The 22583-nt window shown below is 42.5% G+C and overlaps 2 protein-coding genes across 5 annotated transcripts in view; both read right to left on the bottom strand.

Annotated features, from left to right (window-relative positions):
• Positions 1-7926, bottom strand: part of HECA (hdc homolog, cell cycle regulator) — a 39324-nt gene extending 31398 nt beyond the window's left edge. The window contains exon 1 of the mRNA XM_039706861.1: positions 7820-7926. Within this exon, the coding sequence (XP_039562795.1) occupies positions 7820-7926 (107 nt within the window). The remainder of the gene's footprint in view (positions 1-7819) is intronic.
• A 9383-nt stretch (positions 7927-17309) lies between these two features.
• ABRACL (ABRA C-terminal like) lies at positions 17310-22151 on the bottom strand. Of its 4 annotated transcripts, none has more exons than XM_039707184.1 (3): positions 22133-22151; positions 19231-19297; positions 17310-17889 (listed from the first exon to the last, which is right to left on the bottom strand). In XM_039707184.1, exons 2-3 carry the CDS (start codon positions 19289-19291, stop codon positions 17705-17707), a joined length of 246 nt encoding a protein of 81 aa, XP_039563118.1. In that variant the 5' UTR covers positions 19292-19297; positions 22133-22151; the 3' UTR covers positions 17310-17704. The 4 variants fall into 4 exon arrangements, with proteins under 4 accessions (XP_039563118.1, XP_039563116.1, XP_039563117.1 ...); XM_039707182.1 differs by lacking the exon at positions 22133-22151 and adding an exon at positions 21784-21852; XM_039707183.1 differs by lacking the exon at positions 22133-22151 and adding an exon at positions 21760-21784.
• Positions 22152-22583: the final 432 nt, after the last annotated feature.

The following is a 22583-nucleotide window of genomic DNA, read 5'->3' as shown; positions in this document are numbered from 1 at the left end:
GAGTGCTGGAAGGCTCATTTGCATTCCTGGTCTGGCGATTCCCCTCTTTTCCATTTTGTGAAAGGACCCTCTCCCCAAGGTCTTTTTGTTCTGTTCCTAAGACAAGAGAGTTAAAAAGCTTTCTTTGATGGGGGAGAGTGGAAGATCTTGTTCATCACGTCTCATTTATACATAATTCCTACACATCATACACTTCTGCCACAATTACGATTTCATTCATATCTCTCCAGAAGAATACACCAATCGCCTCCGTGGCTGCCCTGTTTATCATCTCCGGCTGTGGGAGCAGTACCAGCCAGGTGCAGGGACAATGGCTGGCTGTTCATTTCTCTGCACCAGCTGTTACCCTCAGCACGCACCCAGTCTGGGTCCTGCTGGTGACAGCCCTGGTATGGTTGCTGCTGCAACTTTAATTTTATTCCAAGAGCTGATCCCGAATGATTGTTCTGAGATCATGCCTAAGTATAGCAAGGGGTAAGTGTGTTTTGTGGAAAGACACGTTCTGGGCTTTAAATCTGTCACAAAATAGCTCAGTGTGAACTTTTAGGGTTTTTTCCCCCAGACTCGTGGGAGTTGCTGACTGATGCAATCAGATAATGCCAGGTAGTGAATCACTCCCCTGCCATCGGCATCCACCAAATCTGTTCCAGATATAGGTCAAATTGTGACTGACTGCACCAGCAATAGCCAGTGCCTGACAAAAAATGCATGGATGCCAAAAAGGAGCCCACAGTTTATATTTCAGCCCTACAAAGCTCCTGGAGCCAGCAGGGAGCCCATTCCATTGTGTCTGCTTGTGACCACAGGAGCTGGTCAGCACCAGGCAGCTTAGAGGTCTCAGGACAATTCTGGGCTTTTACTACATGGGAGAGGAGAAGGAGAGGAGAGGAGAGGAGAGGAGAGGAGAGGAGAGGAGAGGAGAGGAGAGGTTCATAATGAACTGATGGCATAGGAAAGAAGAGAAAAAATGCGTACTAAATGTTGTGAGGCCTCTGCAGCCTGGACTGAGGATCCAGGTCCTAGTCATTTGCTTTCAGAAGCATGAAATGCATCATTTCCTATTTAAAAAGTGAAAAAGACCATCTGGGAATTTCTGGTTCTGGTTTCAAGTACTGCTGTTCACCAAAACATCAACTGTGAGGTTTTTAAAAATGGCTTTGAACAAGATGTGTTGTAGCAAAGGAAGAGATATAATTTGCAGCTGTATGAAAGCAATGTAAAAAAAAAGAGAAAATAAACTCAGAAACATTTTATTAGCCTTGATGATGTCATTCACAGATCTCTTCCAACTAATTACCTTTAAATTAATAATTTCCAATTAATTGCTTTACTTTAAAACCTTTTTTCATTATTATTAAATAGAGACAAAACCTACTCATAGCTGTGTCTGTTACATTTTACTTAAATCAATTGGATTTTCCTCCCCCACGTTCTCTGCTCAGTCTGTTATATTATCAGTCAAAATCCCACATTGAAGAATGTACTTTCTGCCTTTGAGATTTCTGCTCACTTCCCTCCAGAAGAGAGAAGGAATTTGCCAGTACTTTGACCTTTCTCTTTCTACTAATCCAACTTGAATCGGTAGATGCCAAAGGAAGCTTAGTTATTTCATATTTTTCCAGTTTTATATGCCAATAGGGCGTCATTCTTTATATAGACTCAGGTCTGAAGAAGAGTACATTTTGTTCTTTTACAGACCAACAGAACAAGACAAATGGGATGCTGTAAACATCTAAACAGAACTAAAATGAATGAATAAATGGAACTGCAAGCTTTGAGAGAGGTCATTCAGAAATAGCTTTCTTTCCAATAGACTCTGTGTTAGTGACTCAAAATCATGTACATAGCCAATTAAACCATCAGTTCATGCTGAGATGCAGGGATGGGGTCTGCTGCGTATGTTCTGTGAATTATTGACTTCCCTTACAGGAGATCTACCTTCTCTTCCCAACAATTTCATACATGTATGATGTGATGTTGAGCAAATCATCCTCTCTCGTGAGTTTAAAATCTCACATCTTAGAATGAGGGTTGTTATATGGATGTTCTTTGTAAAATTCCTTTAAATCCATGGCTGAAATCAAGTCTTACACTGAAAAATCAATGGCATTGTGCATTTACAGAGGAATTTCTCAGACTGCTGTCCTGGAATTATACAAAATTGTATACAGTAATTCAGGAGTGTTCTAGTTAGATGAACCTGTCTGAAAAGGCCATATTTCCAGTTCAAGGACTTTTTTTTTTTCTTTTTCAGCTTTGGCCCAAATTATATCAAACTTAGAAATCATTAGTATTTCCCGCAAATGGCAAGTTCCAGGGGAAAAAAAATAATCAGAAATAACAAGGAAGGATGGCTTCCAAGAGAAATTACATTCCCAAGTGAATTCTGAATTATAGACAATGGGTGCCTCAGGCAGGGGGTAAGGAAGAAAAGAAAATTAGTTTTGCAGGACGCCTGAAGAGAACCAAGCAAACCTTGTGTATTTAAATTAGTATTTATCTTCTTTTTGTGTTTTAACCTCCATACCTAACCAAAATTCAAGGTTCTGTAGTAATTTTCTGGTAAGAAGAGTAATGATGAGACAAGTGGGTGGTTTTGACAGAGCCCCACTTGTTTACAAACAGTGTACGAAACTTTACTTCCTTGAACAAGGCAAAACCAGCAAGCTGGAGACAGCTTCTCAGAAGGAGGTCTGGCATGGCTACCCACCAGCACTTGGAACAGCAAGATCCCAGGAGATTTTCCCAGCACCATCTTCCCTGTGCTTATTCACACTGTAGCTTATGTTTGGCTTGTCCCCTCCCTCTTGGATCATCTGGGCTGCTTGCATGGAGACACAATCCAGGCAGTGGGTGTTGAAAACTTAGGTCTCTCTCAAAGCCCCTGCTGCTGGGCACAGCATTAAGCTGAAAGAGGCCACTGCAGATAATTTTGGTGAAAAGTTGAAAAAAAACTTGCATGACAACCTGAAAACTCGAAAAGGAGAAGATAAGAGGACGCCCCATGTACTTGCTTTGCCACAGAAACACACCTTTAATATGAGGGTATTTGTTACTCTGGGCCTGGCTGCTGCTTTGAGCATCTGAGGTTTGTGATTTTTCAGGAGCAGGCTCCATTAGGAAACAATTCAGTGCCTTCTGCCACAAGAAGTATTTGGGATGACTTGGGTGGGATGAGGATGGGTAAAAGTCATAAATAACACAAAGGTGGCACACAAATGCCATCAGCGTCTCCACTTGGCACAGCCATTGCTGTTCCTGTCACAGGCTGAAAGGTCTCTCTTTCTGTAAGAAGTCCTTTTCAACTTCCAAAAGAAAAGTGTGTTGGATATCACAGAGTTTCACACCAGGAAACATGCATGAAATCACTGTAAATAATAATAATAATCATGAAATTGTAATAGATATGCAATTTCCAGCAGAAAAAAATCTGCTAGCAACCAGAAAGGAGACATTAGAAAAAAAATGGAGATGTCTTTTTTATTCTCTAGTTTGCCATCATCCCTTGATATCTCTGAGTAAGACTGAGGGCTCTGGAGCACATCATTTGGGCTCCTTCTTGCTTTTCTTTAATATAGACCTCTTCATTGCAGAAAGGAAAAGCTGGTATTGGAACCACAAGCTCAAGCAATTCTAGTGAATCCATATGAAATTTATGGAGTATAGCTCCAGGCACACGATGAAAAGGGCAGAAAGTGTGAAGGTGATATTTAGTCTTTGGGAACACTGAGAAGAGATGAAGAGTCTTGGAAGAGCTGAACTTTTTTTTCCCCTAAATTCCCTTATCTCTAATCTGAAAGAGTAGGTCTCTCAGGTATTGAGTTTAAATTTAGATTGCAGTGTTGTTTACTACTCTGTTACAGAAGTCAGATAGATTTAATGTCCAGACCTGTAAATCCTTTGCAGTAAAGCAGGGAAAAATAATGAATTCACAGAATGAACACCAGTTCATGGAAGTGTACGGATGAATGGCCTGTGGGGTGTTCCCACTGACTGCTGTGCTGATTTATATTGTTGTCATCACAAACTTCTTGTATCATTTCTCATTGTACTCGAAGAATATTGTTACAATTAGATTGAAATTTGTCTTCATGGGAGGTATTGCCCTGACAGAAGGATGAGGATGATCTGTAACACAATTGGCCCCTTAAGCCTGCCAGATGACATTCACTGGATCTTCATCACCACGCACAGGGCCCGCCCAGAAGTTGGGGAATGGTTAACCACGGGATTTCAAAACACCCATACCTGCACAAAACCTTCAGATAAAAGACAAACAACCACCTTTGTGTGGAACCAAGGAAGGGAAAGTCCAGGCACCTCCCTCCATGGCTGAGGAGGAGTTGAAAGCAGCTGCTCCTGCTGAGGTTCTTGCTCATGGTGCTGGGTGTGATGTGTGCACACATTGCATCTAACCTCCAGGCACCTCCCTCCATGGCTGAGGAGGAGTTGAAAGCAGCTGCTCCTGCTGAGGTTCATGCTCATGGTGCTGGGGGTGATGTGTGCACACATTGCAGCTAACCCCACTCTGTACATCAGACTGCAAAAACCAAGACAAATTAATCATCATTTCTCTTTGCCAAATAAGTAAATACTGAAACATTCATCTTGCATACAGGAAAAACGAGTCATCAAGCTGTCACAGGAAGAGCTGGGGCTGGTGCCAGGACCAGGAAACAGCTATCCAAGCTCTCGAGAGCACTAGCTCTCATCCTGCTTCCCTCAGGCAAAACAACTGATCTCCATCAGAGTTAAACTCAAGCTAGCTCCCCTGGAACAGGGGGAAGTGGCAGCCCACCTGTCGTGGTACCCCTTGGACCCTCTCTGGAAGGAACAGATTGCACTCCCTAACTTTTGGATACTTGTAACCTGCTCTTTGCTGAGAGGAAATGAGGAGCCCCATGCAGTAGCTCTAGGTGGTTCTGGTTGCTTCTACAGCGGCAAAATAGCAGGCACAAAAAATAACAGTGACAGGCTTTGAAGACCAGCTAATGTTTCATTTCCATCTAATTTTCCAAATTTCCTATGTGTGCATCCAAAACACAGATGAAGATTAAAAGCTTCCCATTAAAAAATAAAACCAACAACCTGGTTGTTGCTTAATCTCAGAGGCATCATGGTGATATTTTCACAGATCCCATAGCTGACTATTTTTTTCAAAGGCAGGCCAACACAGACTTCTTGCTCCTGTTTTTATAGCTCAGTTCATCCTACAGACTCTCTGTTTGTAGGACCATGAGATTGCCTGTCTTGATATACACATGCAGATATGCTTCAGTTTGCTGACTTTTCATCTCCCTACAGGACAAAGAAAGGCAATATAATAAATAAATAAATAAATAACAAATAAATAAATAAACCTTCAAACTTAACAAAGAAAATAGGATGCTTGGACAAACCTAGTGCTCTGGAGGAGCTGACATTTGATTTTCCCTACTAACACATCAGTGATTCTCTGTGCTACAAAATAACTATGTGGTTCTATGTGGTTCAGCTTGTTTGCTCTCAGGGTTGTTGGTAGCCTGAAATCCCCTAGCCACATACGCAGGAAGGAGTCCTTTCATCAAGAAGCTTTGCACTTTGCATCACCAGTATTGTAAGTTACTGATACTGCCCTTGATTATAGCCTTGGATGGGACTGACCGTAGAGGCAGCAATGTGCTGACAACTGAATTTAGCTCCAGTCTGATGAGATAAGGCAAACTCACAGATTTTGGCACTTCCATTCAGGAGGGCTAATAGCAAGAGCTAACACCAAAAAATGTGGTAGAGCAAAAGGAATATAAGGAAGAGAAAATAATTTGAACCAACTGGAGGAGTTAATCTCCAACAGAACCAGCATGAATGAGGGTTGAAATTATTTGCACAAGGATAGAGAGGACAGATTTTGTGTGTGCTCAAAGCTGGTTAGGGAAGGCAATAAGCTCTGCTCTTTCCTTCCAGAAAGTGAAAAGATAACTTGTTCTGCATTTAAAAACAAAAATAACAAACAAAAAAAATTAAACAGGAGAATTGCCACAGTGGACTGTTGTTACTCCACCTGTGCAAATACGTTTGTATCCAATGGCAACAAATCTGGAAGGTCCATCTGCTTCTAGCCAACACATCAACACCCACTGATCCCACCTCACAAGCACTTATTCTGTGTCCCCTCATTTTACCAGGTCATAGAAAGGGAGGAGGAGGGAGAAATCCAGTGGATTTGCTCTAATCCTTGCATGCAGCTTTGGATCTGCTTTGTATGGTCCCAGAGCCACCCCCTTCTCTATATAAACCATATCCCATGGTGAAGAGGAGATTCTCTACAGCTCATGGAGAAGAAAAACGAGAGAATAAAGGGTAGTGATAAACAGTATTTAGCTTAGGGAAATATAATTTAATAGTGACAGAGTTTGCATTTTATGCCAAAAAAATCCCACCAGTTTTCTCAACTTTTTTTATGAGAACTTGCTGAAGTTGAGAGGCAGAGTGTAATTTTACAGACTCTGACACATTTAGCTGACTAGCAGAGCAAAAAAGCTTAGGAAATACCTTTTATATTCAAAGGTACAAAATAATACATCTTTTGGTTAGTATCAACCTGGTTTTCTACATGCCTAGGATATAAATGTAAATCTCTGCCAAGCATAAGGAGTTTTTAAGAGTGTTAATCACCTAGCCCTTTTTATGGTGTGTGAAGTGATTTGAAATCTTTGGGGAACATTAATACTTTGTGAGGAGAGTTCCAGGATAGAAGACTGCAGTTTGCAGCACTGCTAAGACATATAAATCACTTCAGCTGTGGTGGAATGTGATGATTTGAAGCTATTGGGTTTGGAAATGGAAAAAAGATGTGATCTTGAAAGACTCAAACCACTTTGAATATATTGAGCCCAATCTTACAACTCTGATTGAGACATTTTCAATAAACATCAAAATACAAGCTGCAAAATCAAATACTTTCTTCTGGAAAACTTCCAAGAAAACTTACCCTTTCTAGCTCAGCATATGTTTAGAAATACTGGGTTTAATCATACAGTAGTTGCACTTGATGTAATCACCTGCTGTTGTGCAAACTGAGCTCAAACACCTTTTCTGATCTAGTAATACTATACAGAATTTTGCCATCTGTGGGAAATGCAAAGCCACAATGGAGGAGTGCTTTGTTCTGCAAGGGGAAAGAAGCTGCAGAGACAACATTCTTGCTTCCACAAGACTGCCCTGCTGTAATAAGCAGAAAAAATTATGGAAAATATGAAGGACACTTACAAAATTGTTTAAGTTACATAAAACAGAAGTGGAAAAAAGTTGAAGCACATTCCTATAAGCAACATCACCCAGAGTGTAGGAAAACTATAATTTTTACCATCTCATCCTCTGACCTTGCTCATAGGCAGTCTTGAGGACTAGAGGGAAAACAATCTTACATCCAGTTTACACATAATTTATAAAAGTCTTGCACTCTCTGAGATCTTGTACTGTGCTAATATGAAATGCTAAGGAGGGAAATCTCTGAAAAAGGATTTAGAACAAACAGTTGATTGGTGCTCAGTAAGATGCCATTAGTGACACGGGATCAGACAGGGTGTGTTTGAAGATTACACTTGCTTCTAAAAGCCATTGTGTATCCACAGAAAAAAAGTAATAAAACGCATTTATAAGTTTACCAAATTATAAGCACACACAAAATCATTCTTCAGAAGAAGTTTCCCTGCCTTTTGCCATGACTTAGTTTAACAATAAGAGTGACATGAGAGAGCAAACTGAACTTGTACGTGCAGGTTGTGAGGAGTTACATATTTAGCTTGATTAATTTTTGCTATTGCAAAAGATATCTGACCTTTTCTGGAGGAGCTCAGTTGCCACCTCTGCCTCGTGGCAGGCCTTTGCAAGTCTGGAGCGAGGAGTGGTGATGTGGGCACTGTCTTGTTTCCCATGGAGCTCCATTCCAGCTTGGATGACAAGCATTTTTCAGGCTGCTGCAGTCCTTTGGCCATCTGCATTTGCCCCATCAGTATCCTGACAAAATAATGGAGCACAAGCCTTTGTGAAGGGGTGGAACAGAGTGTGCTACCAGCAACTCATGCACAGATCCAGAGTGACACCCTGCTTTCCATCTTCCTCGTGAAGGATTTGTGTGTAGAAATGCTTATCAACATGGAGATAATGCTTATCAGTGAGTATACAGATTCATCATGCAGCACTTACATGATATGCTTTAGAATAAGGTTAAACACTCTAAAGTTATAAAAGACATCTCCCACAGAGCCTTTATTTGGATCCTAGTGTATGTACAATGGATGATCACCCATATGGGAATTAATGAGGCTCCTTGTTTCACTTGTTCCACCATGTAGGAAATGAAATTTCTGTGAAAAATAAAGGCAGGAGACTAAAGGAGAGAGCATGTCTTTTAGAATAAAGCAAGTGAATAGTACAAAATGAAACCCTGCCACTGCTGCACACTTCCTCCCTGACAGTAACCACAGCTTCCTCAATCTGGTCCATAGGTGGTGAATTCATGGTTTAGACAGGACAGGGTGGAGAAGGAGTGTCTGGGTCTGTATAAAATGGGCCAACATTAGAGTACCGAACAGTTCTGGAAATCAGAAAAGACCAAAATTGTTCAAGAGGAAGGCTCAGAAGCAGCACATGACACCAAGAAGGATTAGGTACATTTTAATATCCTAACTCTATGTGATACAATGCACTTCTTACATTATAGAAAATGTGTATTTGGCAAATTCCCATTGGGACAATTTTTAATGTCCACTCCAACACATGAAACACTCAAGCTCTCATGAAGACCAGTTACTCTACTTGAAAACAGCATCAGAATATACTTCCCCAATTTTTCTTCCCATTTTCACTGGTACATTGAATGACTCCATTTCAGAAGTGAGACAAGGACAAGTGTTAGAAGGAATCAACAAAAATTCATCTGTGTAGTGATCCTGACCAGGAGGACACTGTACATCAAGGAATTAATCACCTTCCACAGCAAACCTGAGCAGTCTCAGGCCTGTGCTGTGCCACGTTGCACATCCAGCATGGCCTTCAGCCTCAGCTGTGCTGCACAGATTGACCCCTCGACCATGGGACCAACTTGGCCACCCCGTTATGGAGAGAGGAGCCTGTGGGCAGCTTGCTCTTCGTACCAGCAATTACACCATCCAATTTGGCCTTGGCCTTATCTGAAAGTGCTGTGAGAAGCTCTCATGAAATCATCCTTCATGAAAAGAGTTGGGTGCTTTAAAGGAAATTATTAACTAGCTTAAAGGACCATAAAGGAAGGACCTTTCCTTAGAGGGTTATGCCCTAAGGAAAAACATATGGGGCCTGTCTAATGATGTGGGGACTTAAGAATTACTTACAATGTTTCTCTCTTTATGCTCTTATTCAAATGGCTATTTTATTAATTTAATTGTTGTCAGCCATTCTTTCTGAAATCCAGAAAGAGTCCTGCACTGTATTTCTCTCCATCTCTCTCTCACACACCTTATCACCAACCCAGTGCAAAATGTCTTAATGGATTTTTTAAATTGTTTTTGTTGCAATAGTGGAAAAAAAGTCTGACAAAAAAATATATTGGGAAAGCATCTAAATGAAAGTCTAGGGGTGAGACCCCCTACTGTCATTTGCACCATTACATCAGTAAAACAGATGTTCCAGTCAGGGAAGAGTCAGGAGAGGCTTTGCGGTGTGTAATTGGACAAATTCAAAGGAACAATACTTACTCTGGAGATTTTCCACCAAAAAGCCTGGTGCTACCAGAAAAGCCATAGGGATAGGATCTGTGATCAGATGCCTTAATGAGAACATCTACTGAGAATTAAGGGCTAAGAATTAAAAAGGTTGTTTTGTCTACCCATTATGCAAAGATGGAGATATTTTGTAGTATAACAGGTATGGTTATGTTGCTTGGGCATGCCCTGGAGATACAAACTAAAACAAAAGAGAATAGGTACCTGTAAAATGGACTGCTGGTGTTATAGAGGCACAAACTCACACCTAACCTTCTCCAACAAGGGCAGAGATAGTCACTCTATTGGATAGTCACCCCAAAAGGCACACCTCAGGGTTGGGAGGTAGAAGTACCATGCTCGCCCCTCAGGCTTTGGACCTCCAGGTGAGGAGGAGCTACATGGCTGTATTCATGGTAGAGACAACAGTGTCTCTGGAGCAGAGCCTCTTCTTATAACCATGGGCAACACTGGGCAGAGCACCCACTAGAACCTCAGATTTTCTCAGAAGTTTCATCCTGGGCTTCTCCCCCAGGTTTGCTGCCTTCCAGCAGCCAGGTGACCAGATCACCCAGCAGCCTCCACAGCTGAACCACCCCAGTGAACCTTTGAACCTGAAACACAGCTCATGCCAGGTAGATTTTTAAATGGTAATGGTGATGGGTTAAGCTGGTAATACAAACCACTCTCACGAGACAGATATGTCTAGAGTGTGATTTTATATCCAAGCTGTGGCTTTGGTACCATCTGGTTTAGTGGTATGGTAGCCCCAACCACTGTGGCTGAAGTCAGAGGATCATGATGTAACACTTGGGTGGCTCACACACTACCTGTGCTGGGGAGGTGAATGTGCTTAGATGTGAGTGCAGTAATAAAACTCATGATTTTCACACTGATTGCTTCTTTTCTTCTGTAGCCACAGCCTAATACATGGTTTGATCTCATGTGAACTGCCCCACTGACTTCTAGATGTTTGCAAAAATATTCTATAAGATACAGAAGCATTCTTAGAAATTTGATGCAAAGAAAATGTATTTCTTTTGTGGCCTCACCTTAGCCATACAACACCCTCAAGATTTTAGATTTAATGAAAACATTGCTCTTGTGCAGCAGCTTGGAAATATGACCAGAAAAGTAAGGAAGGCAAAGAAAAAGCACCTCAAGTATTCTTTAAAACAGAACTTTCCAAAATCTAATTTTTGCATCAGTCTCTTGATATTCTTGCAGCCTGACTCATAAAATGCTGAGTGTGTGTGGGAGAGGCAGAGGGGGAGAGAAGGGATGGCGCTGCCATTTAAAAAATAATTATAAATTGATAAAATGCCAACTGTCTGCATTTTACCCTAAAGACATCATTAACTGGCCAAGATTATTGCCATTGTCTGTAACTAACAATGCAAAGATTATTAGTTTTGTTTCTGAAATTTAAAGGAGACTGTCATGAGACTTGACAGCAACACATTCAACTTGCAAGGAACAGCTAAAGTCAGGAGTTTTCTAGACAGTTTTAGTGATGTTTCTTTTTTTGTTCAAAACATAGCAATTTAAAATATGTGCTTGCATGATCACGAGTAGTCTGGATTGCCATAAAGCAAAAATTTGCAGTATCATTTAGTTTGCTGTGTTTATACCATTTACTCCCTCTTGCTTCTGCTGACACAAACTGGTTTTGTTTTCTTTTCTGCAGAAGGGTTTCACCCCTGGCTGTCACCCACCACAACATCCTGCTGGCGCTCGGGCTGCAGACCACAGAGAGGAAGGTTTGACTTTAACATCCAAATGCAAACCCTGCTGTCTTTGGCTGCTTTCAAAATGTAGGGGAAGCATGTTGTGCACAGGCCTAAACTTAGCAAAGGCAGTGGGACTGTGGTATTGCCATGTTTTAACCCTTCATTCTCTGGGCCACGTATTATACTTTTAAAACAATATTGTTCGGTAATCCCGAAAAATCTGTCAAGACCCATACTAGGGTGCACATCTGTTGGCGATGGAGAGAGATGGGGAGACTGACTCGGTGATCAGAACCCAATTTTATTTATTTATTTATTTATTATTTTGGGATACAAATGCTTATATACTATTTTAGGGAGACTAGTAATGTGTACTACAATGATTAGGTTAAAATCACATTCACAAACTTACGCATATAACAACATCTCTTGCTTGCAGAGTTTAATAGGATTTTCTTTTTCTGGTAAACCTGTTTGATTTAATCTTCTTGCAATCTAGGTCTAATTTTCAAAGCTCCATTTGCTTTTGCCAAGGCATCCTGTTATCAAATCTCTTATGTTAACCAGGTCCAAAGTCCATCATCTGTCTTGTGTCCCCCAGCGTTCCAACATACACCTATGAATGGGGTCCCAAGCATGACTGGGAGCTCTTTTTCTCACTATGCAAGGTGTCTGAGAAAGAACCAAGCAATGTGTGCTACAAGCGTATGGGTGCCTTCCAACTTGAAACATTCTATGACTTCACGGACTGCCAGAAATGTTCGCAGAGAAGAAAACAACTCTGAGAAGCCCCACTACAGCAGCTCCCTGCTATGGGGCCAGCTGGCTGGACGTGCTCGAGTGGAACACAATGCAAGTGTAAGCACACAGAGAGGCCTTGTTTTCCAGACAGAGACACAGGTTAGGGAATCCCACTCTTGGTGCTGAGCAAACCATTCAACCTGTGTTGCTTGACACAGTAAGCACAGGGCAGCTTCCCAAGGAGCCTGAGGCACAGCTTTTCACACAGCAATTTCTCTCTGCCTGCTGACGGTTTTTGGCACACCATGTGCCATGCAGGGGGCTGGCAGCAACCTGCACCCACCTGCTGCTGATGCTCCCACGCCTTCAGGTCAGAACCAATGTGTCAGGGTAATGAAAGATGTCTGAGTGGGTGCTTAAGGAGAAAATTACAGACATTTCTGTATAAAGCTAAGGACTATGCAGTGTCCCTGCTTCCCAACATCCTTGATTGAATTTAGGCATGTGTGTATGTGGCTTGATTCCCTGTGGTCACGTGTCTGAGACAGGCACACTGGTGTTCAGTGGAGACAAGGTGGCAATGCCTCTGGGTATGAGAAGGTTTGCATGATTTTAGGTTCCCAGCAAAGTTTTCCAGTGAAACCTTTGGTGCCTGTGGACTTGGACCTACCAGAGTACCTTGCAAATATCACATACTTGGATTTAAATATTCCAATACCACTGAAGTTACGTGCAACACAGTTATTTCCATGTTTGTATCTTGACTGCTTTGTGAGCTGCTTCATGATGCTGAAGTCCTCATGAATGGTAGTGAGTGTCTTCAACAGCTGTTAACTTTCTTTTTTTCCCCTAAGAAAGCAGATTTCCAAGAAAATCATACTGTGCTCCAAAATAGAATTTTATAAAGGAAGCTTTTTAGAACATCAGCTGCAGAGGGACCAAGGCCTCTTGACTACTACAAGACCTGGCAGTAATATGTCTTCTATTACCAAAACTTTGCAAAATACCTAATTCTGGAAGATAAAAGCTATCAATTTTACTAACATGATCTTCTGTGTCATTTAGCAGACTTAGCAAAGACCAGGAAATGCAGATCATTATATTCCTATTCAAACATAATTGCCATTTTACTGCTTGTTTCCCCACTGGGAAAAAAGAGTCAGGTTTTGAGTACATGTTGTACCAATAAGTATGCATAGTATGCATATACAATTACATGGTACATACCATTGTCCTCTCTGGAGAAGAGCTTTAAGCATGGCAAGGTGGCAGCAAAACCCTTAGTGTCACTCAGCTTTCAGTGGCTGTGCAGGAAGAAGCTCCAAAAAGGAACAAGGTCATGGATATAATGCTGCTATATTTTTGAAAATGCTGTACTAGAAAATGCTCAGGTCTGACTCTAAGCATTTCTCTGAAAGGAGTTTTGATCTGGATCTGATCTGACAAGACTCAGGAGAGCATTTGTAGGTCGAACGACTCCCTCTCTAGGTTAGCAGGCTGATATTTGAGTCACTCAGGTGCTCTGGCAGAGATAAGCATAATCTGCAATGACATCTAGGCTACACCAGAAGATAATGCTGCTTCTGGTGTATTATTCAAAATGTGTGCCAGCAGACTGGTTTCGGCTGCTTAAATACACACTGCAGCACATTTGTGGCTAAAGCTGTACTCAGAGTGGCAGAACTAAACTGAACTGCCACCCTCAGGAAAACTTTATTAGAATAAAGTCACATTAGGCAGTTTATGTAACTAGATGTTAAAAACACTGCTTTCCAGAAACACTGTCAAATAATATCCTCAAATAACCTATTCAACTTATTTTTAAACCAGAGGTACCTGGAATAGTGACCATACAGAATCCTGGAAATCATTGCACTGGAGCAACTCCTCACTTTGCTCTTGACTTTCTTTGAGAGTGCCATTTCAGATCAAAATGCTGAAGATATCTTGCATTGAAAATCAAATCATTAGGAGCTCTAAATTGTTATGCGTTTTGCTGCTGAGAGAAAAGGCAGATCACATGAATTTTGCAAAATTACTGACTTTGTCAGTTTCCAAAAGATACATGTTGTGCTTTTTATAAGTCCTTGAAAGCATGATTCCTATCATGTTATCAGTTGAAGGATTTTCAAGTAATGGTGAACATCTGCTGGAGACTGTGGAACAAACTTTTAGGACTGTTTTTCATACTAGGTGGAGATGATACAAAGATATCATTAAGGGTTCGTGTTTTGGTATGGAGCCATAAGGCCAGTCCTGTGGCAATTATGTGCTCTCATCTTAGCAAAGGCTCTGCAACTGTTTAAACATGCTTAATATTTTGTGCTGCCAGACTAGAGGAGAATCTCAGTCTATTTATAAAACTAATTTAAAATAAAGTATCAGTGGCAATATAATAAGTTTTCAGTATGTAAGAACTTCCTGCTTCTCTTCCTCTTATTCTTTCCTTCAAGTGTTTTTTTTGTGGCAAAGCTTTACACAGGAATGAATGGCGAAAGTGACATTGCTCTCATCAAGTGAAATCCCTTGGAGCAGAAAGAATACCTCCAGGAAGCTTTGGAAGGAACATGAATTCATTCCAACAAGAGAGGCACATAAAATGTAGTGTTGCATATATTTCAATCTTGCTCTGCTCATGCTCCTAGCAAAAAAAAAAACAAAAAAAAAAAAAAAAAAAAAAAAAAAAAAAAAAAAAAAAAAAAAAACAACCACAAACTCACAAGAGAAATAGCTGCAAAGTTTAAGGTGTCACCACCACCCACAAGAGGTTATGCAGACCTGCACCTCAGCACCTTCACAGCTTAGTTAAAACTCCTTTGAAAAGCACATTATCTCCAGTCACTGGATTTTGTACGGAAACAGCAGAGATGAGTGAGTGTGAGTGCACACACTCCACTCCATCATCTACTCTATCAGTTCCAGCTGAAGCTGTGCACAGGTGACATCTTAAATTGTATCAGTTAGCCTTGCCTGGAGCTCATCCAACCTCTCTTCAAGTTTCCACCATGCTCTCAAATCTTATGGAGACGGAATTAGCCAAGCTACACTGCCGCTGATTTCCCAGCATTATCACAGGCAGGTGACAGCTACTGATATATATTAGCTCCCATGCTGCTGTCAGAAATCTCTGATTCTTTCTACTTCCCCACAGTCAGAAGTACTTTCTGTTTTGGAATGACTGGTGCTCCTGGCTGCCCTGCAAACTTCCTTCAGAGCCATAGCTGGCATGATCACAAACCCACCACAGAGGAGTGCTGATTGTACTACTGTTTATAGAAATAGGTAATTCCTCCCCGCAGCTTTCTATTATTGTATCAAATGCTCCAGGAACTACGTCTCATGTCCAGGCCATTTGCTGAGGAAATTATTTCCTTAATAGATGTGTTGTCCCATGCATGGGAAGAAATGTTAGTATTTTATTTTCTCTGGGGAAAAAATAAATTAGAAAGTCAACAGTGCTTGTATATAACCTGAAGTGAAAACCCTACACAATTCTGAGGCCAGTAAATACTGGATTAAACTTTGCACTGGAGGCAAATTCCTAGACATACATCCTTGTTCCTGTTGTTCCTCTCCTGCTCTCAGAATCAGAGAGAAAATGAAACTCAACTGCCCCAGGCAGTATACAAGCCACATTCTCCTCTGATTCTTACAGATTTATTTTAATTCCAAGTTTCCCTGTCTCTTTCTACATGGTGTTCCCAGAAGCCCTGAGCATTTTTATTAGTATTGTTACAATAAACCTAAAGTAAGAGAGACATAAAGGTCTCTTCATAGTCCTGCCTTGGCTCCAACTCAGCACTGAGCCTTATGTTTGCTGGTTTGGTTTTCACTAGATTTTCGAGGCTGAGCCCTTCAGTGCTTAAAGAGCTGTCAGGAGCTTGCACAGAGAGCTACTTCCTGGCTGGGACAGGTTGGTACTCCCTGTACCAAAACTGGCATCTCAGATAATCACAAAGCACTTGGTATCTGCCAGCGTACTCAGGCTATTCTGTGAATCCAGACAATCCAGACTCTTGCAGCAAAATAGAAGTAGAAGAAAAAACAGCTGTAGTTATCGGCAACTCACAGCTGTCTGGTCTCACCCCTCTGGCAGAAGGCATGGGTCTCTGTCCCCCTTCTTTCCACCTGTAGAGCACAAGGGTCCAGACACTTGCCAGCTCAGGCCTGGAAGCAGAAGAGCTGCACCAGAGAGGCAGAGCCCTGGAGCCACTAAGCTGTGCTGAGCTCCTGCTCTGCTCCTTCACTCCAGCTGGCTTGGACCCAGACAGCTCAAGTTTCTTTGTGTATCACTTCCCTGCTCTCCAGATTCTGGGGCCAGCAAAAGCAGAGGCAGCCCAGATCTGTTTGCACACAGGATCTAAGTTGTTTTCCTGTTGCAGAAAGCAGAGCAAAACAAGACAAAAAGGGTAGCAGCTGGAACTACATAGCTTTGTAGAGATTCAATAACAATGCACCCATTTGGTGGATCTGTAAATGAGGAGACACTTTTCAAATGTTTTGTACTTGTAAAAGGCTGCTAAGGGAAATCCACCTATCCTGCAACTTTAAGAGCTGCAGCTGTGGAGGGTAAGCACAGAGCAGTAAGCAGTTTGCTTACCCACAACTGCTTTCTTCATGCATCAACTCTTTCTCCCTCCTGGAGGGTACACTTCTACCTGATAAAAAGAATTGGCAGTAAGGTAGAAAACAATCGAAAGGGCTTTTTTCTTCCCCTCCCCTGCCACCTTCTGCCTGGAGAGATTTAGAGAAAGTAGGACTGCTGTGAGGAAAAGAACCACAACCTGAAGCTGCTGTACTAACTTCCGGTTAACACCGCATGAAAGCATTCAGGGAGCTCCTCACCCACTTCCTTCACAAGTCTAGAGGACAAGAAAACAAAAGCATATGACCCTGCCACAGATGAATGAGGTACATTTAACAGTCATGGTTTTTTGTGCACAATCTGGCCAATCCAAAGGGCAGTCAATTCTTCTACTGAATCACACTACAAAATTATTTCTATCTCATTGCCGTGCTTTCTGAACAGTTGACTAAATATGCTCCTTGCAGGAATTCAGTTTGCTTTCATTTCAGATTGCAAATAAAAAGAGAAACCAAAGCAGTAAGAATAACACAAATTTAAGTATGTGCTTTTATTTTATACTTTCATGGCACATTTTCATTTGTAAACATTAAATTACCAGTCCTCTTTCTTCATTTGTTGAAAATAACCACCAGACATTTGAGAGAATTACCTGAGATTAAAAAAAAAAAAAAAAAAAAAAAGAGAAGAGAGAAAAAGGTCTGGCATCTTTAAGATTACTCACATACAGTACCATTTTAGGAAGACTTACAAAAGGGAATGTTTTTCAAAATAGGACAGTTTTCTTTTGACTATAAAGATATAGAAAATACATCAAAACGCCTCGGAATGATCAGCCTTATTAAGAGTATGTGGCAAATCAAACAATTGTTTGATTGATCAAACTGTTTCAAGCAATTCCATTAACACATAGCTGGAGCACTGCATCAGTCCTGCAGCAGCATGATATCCACGTTGTCATGAACACCCTGTAAAAGCAGCTCTCCTTGGTAAGTGACGATCTTGCGCCGTTTTGCCGCCTTAAGCGTTCCCACCAGGGCTTCAAAGAGGTTGGCACACTTCTCATCAGCAAACAGCACGCCAAATTTCACGCTCACTTGTCCGTCAGCATCTACATAAAAGACATAATATAGATTTCCTTCAAGTTAGGAGATTACTGGGAAGATAAGGTGACACAGAGAACATTGAAAGCAAATCCCACTGTGTTTCCCTGTTTATTTGGGATCATATTATGAATGCTGATGATAAACACTAGGCAGAACTCCTGCCTAATCTAACTTTGCCTTTCCTTTCAGAGACTTGTATCAAGGACCATATATCTGCTCTGTTTACTTTTATTGATGACTTTCTGAAACCTATGACAAGCACAGGCTATTGAACCTCTTCACAGCGTTTGGAGGAAATTAGTTTTAAATAATTAAAATCCTAGAATATCTCAAATTGAGGGAGACCCATAAGGATCAAGTCCAACAGCCTGCTCCTCCAACCTAAATCTAAATGATACATTAATTTTTTTTTCACATTTTTTTCATTCATTAATCTTTGAGGGTCATATTGAAAAGGCTGCAATGTGAATTTTCACACAAAGCAAAAATTCAAATGTATTTGTTAAAGTTATGTTATTCCTAAGAAGCAAATGCAGGCATACAAAATGCAAGATGTACATATGCATTTAGGCTTTGAAAAACAAGTGGAACTGAACAAATGGCACCAGAACTGACATATAGGAGCAGGTAGCACATCCACAAACTGCATAAATTTTTGTAAAGAAATAGGAGTTTCAGCAATAAAAAACAATTTTAAGAGAAAATGGTACCTTCTAAGCAAATTTAATGAAGTTTGGAACTACACACAAAACTCCTGGATTAATTTTAGGCATACAAATAATATGATCAAATAATAAGATCATGAACAGGATGGAAATGCATGAATTCTGATCTAAGCAAATTTAATGAAGTTTGGAACTACACACAAAACTCCTGGATTAGTTTTAGGCATACAGACCAATTTCTTCCAAATAATAAGATCATGAACAGGACGGAAATGCATGAATTCTGCAGAAGTTACCAAGGAAGGAGGTGGAAGGAGAAGGTGCAACTTTCTTCTATGGTGACTGTAGCAAGTATTGAAAGCCTAAAGAAAAGGTGACTCCTGCAACTGATTCAGGATTCAGGGAGCAGGATTTCAGGCCAACATCCTCTCTGCTGCAGAGGTTTAAATGTTTAACTTTACACCAGAACTATTTTAAAGGACAGGACACAGGCAGTTACTGTACAGTCCAACATGAAGTGCATATGCAGGTTTTCAGGTTACCTGCTTATTTGAATTTGCCAGGTTCTTAAGTTTGATGTAATACGACTACATGTGTATGACATGCATGCATGGTGACACGTATGTACATACACACATCTGTAATGTGAACACATCCATACAGAGATGCTACAGTACTTACTTTTGGTTCCCAGCCGCCGAATCTCCTCAACTAAGAGGCTAATTTCATGTTCCACATTCATTGTGGTCTAAAAGGAAAAGAAATTTACAAAGTTATTAGGAATCCTGTAAATCCTTTGCACTGTTCTGGCGTGTTCTCAGTTCTTTAGGAATGTCAGAACACCTCATAAATCCCAGTAGCCTGGAGATTCATGGCTACAGGATAATCTAGGATTTCAGTCTTGAACAGATAAAGAGCCTCTGCGCCTCTGAATTTGAAGGGAAAAGAAGTTACAATCTTGTTACATTCTATACACAAATATAAGGAGCCAATCTCAAAATATGACAGATGTGGGAAGGTCAAAGAAGAGGAGGGTCGATTGTTTTAAGGAAGGAGCTTAAGCTGCCACAGAATCAGAGCAACTCACTAACATCACATGACTTCAGGGGCTTCGCAACTTTCCATCAATGGCTTCAATCAAAATGGAACATCTGCCTTTAAATTTCTCTCTGACGTATGTGGTAGATTTGGTTTCTTAAACCACACCACAGCTTTCTACATATCCTGGGAAGATACTGCAGACACATATAGCTGGTTTCTGAAAGGACAGCAGCTCCTGCACACCAGCTACTGAAAGCAGAACTGATCCAAACTATGCAAGTGACCTAAGGCAGTCAACATTTTTCCCACCCAGAATTATCCCAAGAGCCTACTAAGCTGCCAAACCTATCCGGGGCACCTCACTGCTCTGACACACAGCAATCTGCACCAATCTGTACCAATGCCTTGCAACACTTTAGCCATACGTGGCACAGCACATGGCAGCACTACAGCCACACACAATACTACCCAGCTACAAAGCACCGAGGTTAACAATTGCAGGCACCTGAATGGTGTTTTATGGCCTATCCTGTGCAAAGCAGCATCCACACAATGAAAGCTTTAGATGCTGAACTCCTTAAGCAAAAACTGGCACTGAGGTAAGCACAAGAAATGGGGCATCACAGACAAAGCAAAGCATCAAATGCAGCTTCCACGGGTGCCAACAATGCAGCTGGAACAAAAGCTGCTGAGAGCTTCTGGAGCTGAGCACTAGCTGAAAAGGGCTCAGTGAGCACAGAGACCCTCTCTGTTGTTCAAGAAACCGGGATTTCTGCACTGGTATGAAAGTGGAGTTTAAAAATAGACATCTGAATGCATCACAACCTCTTCCTAAGAGAAAAGCTTCCCCTCCTTACTTTTTTTACTGAGTTAAAATAGGCAAGAGTGACATAGTTCCACTTCCTGATCCCTTATGATTTTCCCAAGAGGCAAAAAAACGTTTGCAGCAGAGTCTGATTTTTAGATCCAAAATTCACATGCCAAAAAAATGTTTCTTTTTAACATGCAAAACTGAGCAAGATTAATTATCAGCATGGGTTTTGGGCAAAAGCCCCAAGGGAACCACAGGTTCATCCCTAGTGCACAGCACCAGCAGCACTGCAGCGGGCACCAGCCGACCGACAGGTGACACTGAAAGTGGACGTGGCCCCGTGGGACCAGCGCTGCAAAGGGCAGAGCAGCCAGGCTGCACAGCTGCAAATGCCTAAGGGGAACTCCAAAAACTTCCGGACGCTGCTGGACTCCGCACTAAACAGATGAAGTCAGCAAGGAAAATATGACCCATCTCTTAGAGAGCTTACACTCCCATTATTTGTCAGACTGCCACTTTTGACATTGGTCATCACAATGGCATAATTATCTTCTCTTTAAAGACGCTCTTCTTATTTTAAAGGCTCTTTTACACTTTCAGCTCTTTACATTCACGTTGATTTCTAATTATCTTCATACACGTACATCATCAATATAAACAGCATTATTTAGAATAAAAAAAGTTCAATTCTACATTATTAGGCAAGACTTTTGAGATCAGAGAAGCGTGGCTGAGCAAGGAGTAGGGGATACTCGGTATTTCAAAACTTGAATACTTTATACTGCAGATGCTCAACACAGCAACCATCAAAAGTGCACGCCAGCTATTAGGCTCTGATACTCCTGACGCCAATACGCTGCTGCGAGGCGGTATATTGGTGCTGTGGAAATGAAACACTTCTCCTTATTTGGCAGAAGCGCGCCGAACCGCTGCGAGCACACGCGCACACACACACAGACACATACAGACACACAGACAGACACACACACAGACAAGCGCATCTGTCACCCCCCGCCACACGCGCACACAGACACATACAGACAGACACACACACACACAGAAACACACATAGACAGACACACAGACAAGCGCCTCTGCCCCCCGTGCCGCCCGTCCCCTGGCAGGCACCGACGGTCCCTGGGCCGGCCCGCGCTGGGAAGCAGAGCGCGGCTCGCCTCCCACAGCCCGGCGGGATCCGGCTCCCGCCGCCGCCCGCGCAGGGAGCACCGGGAAGCGGGCCCCGCCCGGGAGAGCGGCAGCCGCACCCGCAGCCCGGGCAGCGCCTCTGCCCCCGGCGCGGAGGGAGGGAAGGCGGCTCCCTGGTCGGACGGACGGACGGACGGCTGGCTGTCCCCGACCCGCTGCCGCCCGCCAGCACTCACCCGCTGCCGCTGCTGTGGCCGCTCGGAGCCGGCGGAGCCGCGGGGCAGCGGCGGGCGGGGCCGGGNGGGCGGGCGGAGGTGGCTCTGCCCCCGCCGCCGCCTCCCGCGCCGAGCTCCCACCGCCCCGGGGCGGCGCTCCCGGCCATGTTGGCTCGGCCCGGGCAGGGCGCTGTGGGAGCGGTCTGCTGCCGCCCTGCCCTGCCCTGCCCTGCCGGGACCCCTTTCCCCGTGCCAGCGTTAAAGTCTTCCCGCGGCACGGGCGTTGGTGAGTTTGCTAGGTAGAACGCCTTCCAAGGGCCGCCCTTCAGCAGCCGCCCCTCTTCCTGTGGGTCAGCTTTCTGTAACTTACCGTGTTGCTTCAGTCGCTCTCCGTCACCCTCCCATGGCCCCTGTGCCCCATCTCCGCTGGCTTCCCCGGGTGACATCATGCCACATTCCTTAGGCCCTCCCACATTTATTTTCTCCTAGAAAACTAGTTCTTCTTCCAAAGAAAGTGAACGAGCTAAGTTCACACCATTTACCGTCGATGAAGTTGTGTTGCAGTGTATCTGTGTTTCCATTAAGCACCCATATCCTCGCACCCTACGCTGCAGAAAGAATGCAACTTAATTTTTTTTCTGTCTTCTACCATGTCGTTCACTACTACTCTTGTCCCTCTTCACCTCACAGAAACATTTACATCCTCTCTCAAGGACTCAGGCATTTAAGCTGAGAGCTGCATCAACTCCTACAATGAAAAGCCACCAAGCCCCAAGTCAGAGTCAAGGCTCTCCCAAAAATTCTCACTGCCACAGCTGAAG

Source organism: Passer montanus, unplaced genomic scaffold (assembly GCF_014805655.1).
Source record: "Passer montanus isolate IOZ18808 unplaced genomic scaffold, ASM1480565v1 scaffold2, whole genome shotgun sequence".
Classification (NCBI taxonomy): Eukaryota; Metazoa; Chordata; class Aves; order Passeriformes; family Passeridae; genus Passer; species Passer montanus.
The sequence above is the reverse complement of the archived record's forward strand: the minus strand, read 5'-3'. Positions and strand labels throughout refer to the sequence as shown.

What these genes read in the sequence shown, in the direction of transcription:
- ABRACL (XM_039707181.1), bottom strand. An exon ending in TCGGCGGCTGGGAACCAAAA is followed by an intron (nt 17,890 to 19,230) that starts GTAAGTACTGTA and finishes TCTTTTATGTAG; the next exon opens with ATGCTGACGGACAAGTGAGC.